The sequence below is a fragment of the Bubalus kerabau genome, chromosome 6, assembly GCF_029407905.1.
Source record: "Bubalus kerabau isolate K-KA32 ecotype Philippines breed swamp buffalo chromosome 6, PCC_UOA_SB_1v2, whole genome shotgun sequence".
Classification (NCBI taxonomy): Eukaryota; Metazoa; Chordata; class Mammalia; order Artiodactyla; family Bovidae; genus Bubalus; species Bubalus kerabau.
In genome coordinates this window covers 25170535-25176534 of record NC_073629.1, presented here as the reverse complement: position 1 = coordinate 25176534, position 6000 = coordinate 25170535, and the positions used below count along the sequence as shown (strand labels likewise).

The 6000-nt window shown below is 45.1% G+C and overlaps 1 protein-coding gene across 4 annotated transcripts in view; it reads right to left on the bottom strand.

The window, feature by feature from the left end:
* Nucleotides 1-778: 778 nt before the first annotated feature.
* TBX15 (T-box transcription factor 15) overlaps nucleotides 779-6000 on the bottom strand; it is a 134704-nt gene continuing 129482 nt past the window's right edge. For 3 of the 4 annotated variants that reach the window (XM_055584598.1, XM_055584597.1, XM_055584599.1), the window contains exon 8: nucleotides 779-3483. In XM_055584598.1, the coding sequence (XP_055440573.1) occupies nucleotides 2699-3483 (785 nt within the window). In that variant the 3' untranslated portion in view covers nucleotides 779-2698. The remainder of the gene's footprint in view (nucleotides 3484-6000) is intronic. The other variant, XR_008715621.1, reaches the window with a different exon arrangement.

Sequence of the window (6000 nt, the reverse complement as noted above, 5' to 3'; positions counted from 1 at the left end):
GGCATGTTATTAGTCTCTAAAAAGTCATTTGATGCCTAACAACTCAAAATCACTCCTCTTGTGCCAGAGGAACACATTCAAGAGGAAGGATATACATTTATGATTAAACATCCTAAGTAAATCCTGCCTCAGAGAAACTCTGGCCCCAACCCCTCAGAATTCTTTCCTGATGGTCCCCGTGCATTCTGAGTCTGCTGGGGCTCCAGCAGAAAAGCATAATGCTAATTACACAGACCCTGAGGTCAAACTGCGAGCTTAATCACTTGCCTGAGGGCCTTGGTCAAAGACTTTAACTTTTTTAAGTTGGTTTCCAAATCTATAATATGATCATAAAAAAATACCCACTACAGAATTGTGGGAGGATTGGATGAGGTATCTACGTAAAGACACATGGTGTAATATCTGGCACTTGGCTACAATGAGGATTGCTATTAGACTCACGGGTTTTGTTTTTTAAAAAATGGCATATAGATGTATTCTTGTTTCTACAACTTTTCATGAAATAGATTATATTTTTTTATTTTAAAAATTTTATTTTTAATTAGAAGATAATTGCTTTACAATGTTGTGTTGGTTTCTGCTGTACAATGTGAACCAGCTATAATTATACATATATCCCCTCCCTCTTGAGTCTCCCTCCCACCCCTCCAGTCCCACCTCTCTAGGTCCTCACAGAGCACAGGGTTGAGCTCCCTGTGTCCTACAGCAGCTGACTCACAGGTTTTTGCAGCTAACATGAAACCAGGTATCCCACTACAGTCCTGGCTTCATGTCCTAGTTTTCTCTCCATCGGGCTGTATAATCTGGATAAATCAGTCCCTATGAAGCTTAGTTACTGATCATTAAATGAGGATGGTAATACAGACTTCGTGTGTTCTGAACAAGATCATGTTAAGTAGTAGAGATGAGAATGCTGTGCTTATTATGCACAGCACAATTCAAAGGCATGGGCTGCTGCTTGCTTATTCCATATGAACGGATACGCAGAAAACAATTGCAAAGATTTTATTTAGCGGCTTTCTGTGCTTGGCACTTAGAAACAGAGTTCCGTGCATAAGGGCAAATTTTTATACACCTTTTCTTCATACATATTTTACATACCCTTTTTATTGCCCCCTTTTTTAATATTCATAATATTGGATTCCCCACTAGGCACATAAATACATTTATCTACAACACCTCAAAACCAAAAAAATCTTAGTAATATCTGAATTCTTTTACTTGGTACTATCTTCATTTCCACACCACTTAAAAAGTTTAGCTGGCACCAAACTTCACTTTTCTTATCATTAAAGGATTTGAAGGGGAAGGTAAAGATGAAAGGAAAAATCCAAAACTTCAAAATTGCAACGAACTATTTGATTAAAAAAAAAAAAAGTGGCAATCTAAGAGCAGATGGAAGGATGTATTATAGAAGGCCCATTCTCAATTCTCTGGAAGGTGACAGGATTCCTCCTGCCACAGGGGAAATGGGGAAAACAATCCAGGTCAGGCATCTGGATCTGGCATTCAGAAGGCCAGACCTCCCTGTGTTGCCTCTGTTCTTGGTATCATCTGTTGAGGTTATAAAACCCTTCCTTTCTCACACTCCTTCTGTTTCCCTTCCCCTGCCAGGCTGCGTGCTCTGGAATCGGCACTTCCTGTGTGGTGCCCCTCTCTTCTGGCTCACAGTGGTCAGAACTGTGGGACTGAGACTCATGCCCTGCCTGAGTGCTTCTCACCCGTGCCCTGACCATGCATAGTGTCCCAGAGAGGTATACTCAACAACTCCATGGTTCTTTCCATAACCTGGGGGGCAGGGGTGAGGACCAAACCCATTTCCTCAGTGAATTTAAACTCTCATCACTGCTCTCACTTCCTCATTCAGTCTTATTCTCCACCTCTCTCTTGCTCTATTCTTTCCCCTTCTCTCTCTTTCAGCTGCTCTTACTCCCTCTTTCCACGGGCACCACTGGGAACATCAATGCTAGCATACAAATCGAAGAGAGCCGAAGTTCAAAGGCCATCTTTTTCAGGAAGCCAAGTCTGGTTGTAGTACTGATGTCTTTCCACCCTCATTGATGGGAAGGGGTTTCAGGATACATGGTTCATTCCAGAAAAAGGGTAAGCTGCAGGAAAGAAATGTTGGCAGGCAGCTACTGCTGAACCAGTCCGCCTACTGCTGTACATAGACAAATTTTTGGTGAAAGCACCCATGCTGGGCTTCCCTCCACAGAGTTCACCCAGTTCCGAGTCACTGTGCATGTATGTTTGTGTATGGATGAGTTTGTGTATGAATATATTTATGTACGTGTGTATGTATGCATGCACATATGTATGTGTGTATGTAAAGGTAGGTATGTATCTGTGTGTGGGTAACTTTTCATGGCTGCTACATGCTAGCATCTCCCTTAACATTATAAAACGATTATTCAGTTTCTTCAAAGGCCACTCTGAGTAGACAGATGATGCTAAGATTTGGGAAGGCAGGAGAATGGCCACTGAGTCAGAGATGATTCCACTGCAAGTATTCCTTCAGTGGCTTTAAGTGTCTCTTGTTGTTGTTGGGTATGTGCTTTCCTCCTCCAAAAGTAATAATAATAATAATACACAGTTCCTGTTTTTCAAAGGCGTTGGGCTCCCATAGAGGAGGATCTGCCCCCTGGAGACTCTGGATCTGCCTCGGCTGCTGTTGGCTCCGTGGTGCTGGGACTGGCCACTAAACCATGTGAACAGACATCTGGGAGGAGGAGCCTGGGACCGCCCCATACTGCCGGCCGTCACAGGTGTTAGTCGCCTGCTGATTATTGGGGGAAGGGCTAATCATGTGCATGCCGTGCTCCATCCCCGTAGGCAGGTACTGCCGCTCTCCAAAGGCCCCATTGGAAGGAGAAGAACAGAGTAAAGTGCTTTGAGAGGCGCTCAGTTTTTCTGGGCTTGCAGCTAGCCTAGGGGAAGTAGGGAAATTGTATCCATACAGATTATAAGGATTGTGGAGAGAGAAGGCATTGTAGGAGCTCTGCTGCATATGGCTGCCCCCGAACATGTGTGGTGATGAGGAGCTGGAAGCTGCATTGCCTGCCTGCATGACATACTGAAACTGCGAAGTAGGGAAGGACCCCAGCTGGCCACCATAGGCTTCCATCTTGCTGTTGCTAGGCAACGAGGGAGGCGTTGGTATTCCTGAGATCAGGGATGGAGTCCTCTGAGGCATGAAGGTTTCAGAGGGCTGAGCAGCCGAAGTGGTGCCACTCTGGAGCCTGTTGTAGCCACTGTCACTCAGCCCTGGGTAGCTCTGCAAGGCAGCCATGTTGCTTCGGGCACACGGTGGATAATCGGAGAGGTTTAGATTACACAGCTGGCTCTCTCGGCAGCCCACGTTGAAAGTGTTGGGGGCCAGATGAAACGTTGGAGGAGAACAGGATGGAGATAAAAGATGAGAAGAAGCTGAAGGGGATGGTGTCCCAGTGCTGGAGGTGGTTGGGGAAGTGCCTGTGCTGCCCCCTGAAAAATAAAACATAAATTCTTTTGAGACATGAGAATCACCTGAAAGGCTTGTTAGAACACAGATCACTGATTCCACCCCCAGAATTCTCATTCTGTAGATCTGAGACAGGCTTCCCTGGTAGCTCAGTGGTAGAGAATCCACCTGCCAATGCAGGAGACTCAGCGATGACCCAGGGTTCAATCTGTGGTTCAGAAAGATCATCTGGAATGGGAAATGGCAACGGCTTCAGTATTTTTGCCTGAAAATCCCACGGACAGAGGAGACTGGTGGGCTACAGTCCATGGGGTTGCAGAGTCAGACATGAATTAGCGACTGAACAAAAACAAGGTCTGGGACAGAGCCTGAGGATTTGCAGCAAGTTGTCAAGTGACCCTTGAGGCTGCCAGTCCAGGGACCACTCTTTGGTTAGATGATATCCAGGACCATTTTATCTCCTAAAATCCCTGAATTTTATTTGAGAGAGCTGCTCTAATACCACAGATGTTAGAATTGCATTGGTGGCTGATGCACAGATAGACAAAGGGCCAGTTCAACCCAATCTACTTCAAATGTGTTCTCAGGTAGTTTGAACGTGAAAGTGTTAGTTGCTCAGTCGTGTCCAACTCTTGGCAATCCTACGGACTGTAGCCCACCAGCCTCCTCTGTCCATTGGGATTTTCCAAGCAAGAATACTGGAGTGGGTTGCCATTTCCTTCTCCAGGGGATCTTCCCACCCAACCCAGGGATCAAACCTGGGTGTCCTACATTACAGGCGAATTCTTTACCATCTGAGCCACGAGGGAAGCCCTCAAGTAGTTTAAGAAGATCAAAAATGACCTTTCTGAGCCTCCCCTTTACCAGACTGTGAAGAGCAGTGCTGCACCCACTTCCTGTCCCATCTACTGGAAGCTGAAGGCAGTGATGAGTGTCAGGACTGCTGAGCCTTTCAGGTGAACTCCAGAAGGAGCAGCCACTTTGTCTTCCATTGGGACTCTCCCCTCATGGAATTTCTCTTTCAGGGCAAGGTTGGGACTTGCCCAGAATTGTTGAGAGCTGTGATTCCCCAAGGAGCACTGTACCCTTTAGGCCATCCACAACTCATGCAGGGACTCCTGGTAACTTGAGCTGCTATACAAGAGTAAAGGAACTTTAACATGGAAAGGAGCAGAAATAAGGTTTTTGTCAGTGAGGGAAAAATGTGAACAAAACTAGCAGGATTCTAGAGATAATGGGATCCAAAGAAGCCAGCCACAATGTACAAATGAAGAAGGTCCACATATGCAAGTTGAGAGGCAGATACCTCAAAGAGAAACCCAAAGCTAATTTTTAGCACAGGGGGTAAAAAAGTCTTAGCCTACCTTCACAAGTATTACAGTAGTTTTGGCTGTAGAAGCATAAATTTAGCTCTTGTTAATAGTTTTTTCAAAGTTAATTTTTTACAAAGCCAAACCAACATCTCTTGCTTGGTCAAAAGAATTTCCCTAGGTAGAACTGGATTTAGATATCAATAGCTCCTGATTGTAGAATCATTTCAGGAAATTCTCCTTTTTGTTTCTTGTTTAAATCTTAAATTCTCTTTGATGTTGTTCAGTCACTAAGTCATATCTGACTTTTTGTGACCCCATTGACTTCAGCACACCAGGCTTCCCTGTCCTTCACTATCTCCTGGAGTTTGCTCAAACTCATATCCATGGAGTTGGTGATGCCATTCAACTATCTCATCCTCTGACTTCCCATTTCTCCTCCTGCCCTCAACCTTTCCCAGCAACAGGAAAATTCCCTTAAGAGAGGTAAAAAGATGTTTATTCCACAAATTGAGATAAGACCAACACTGTAAATACCTCTAAGAGAAGTAAGCCAGAGCTGACCACAGAAAGAAGGGCATCAAACCTGATTCTAGGTTCACTGGCCTCCATCCAGCTCCCATCCATGGGCAGGGCAAGCTACGTCTTAAATCTCCTCACCTGTGAAACAAGGGCTCGAACTGATAGGCTTCAGTTTCTGTCCTTCTCAGAATTATATTTATGTCTGGCGGATTACATTTCTGTTAAAGTGTGAATTGCTAGTAACAAGTACTTTCCCAGGAGTCATTTAAACACAATGAAGAAGTTCTTGAAGGGGAAACGAGGATGAGCGAGAACACACTTATTAATTTTGTGCCACTGAGTGGCCCAGCCTACGGACCCTTACATGAAGCTCAGGGATTCATTTTCTGCAAGCATGTGGTTCCTCTCTGAGGCATCCTACATTTTTTTCTCCCTCTTCCACCCTAACTACCAGGCACGTCAGTGAAATAAGTGCTATGGCACAAATGGAGAAACTCGACTCCAGCTGTAAAGAGATCTGCGTTTTATGGGATGTGTATCTGGTCTCCTCTCTTTGAAAGTCCATCCTGGCTCTTCCAGATCTGGTGTTTATGTGGTCCTGGAAGAGACCCCCTGTTCAGCATGCCGTATCATCCCGTCATAGGTATACGCTCCACCAGGCCAAGCTTGAGCCCTGCAGCAGGAAGTGCAAGATGGAGCAGATGACTT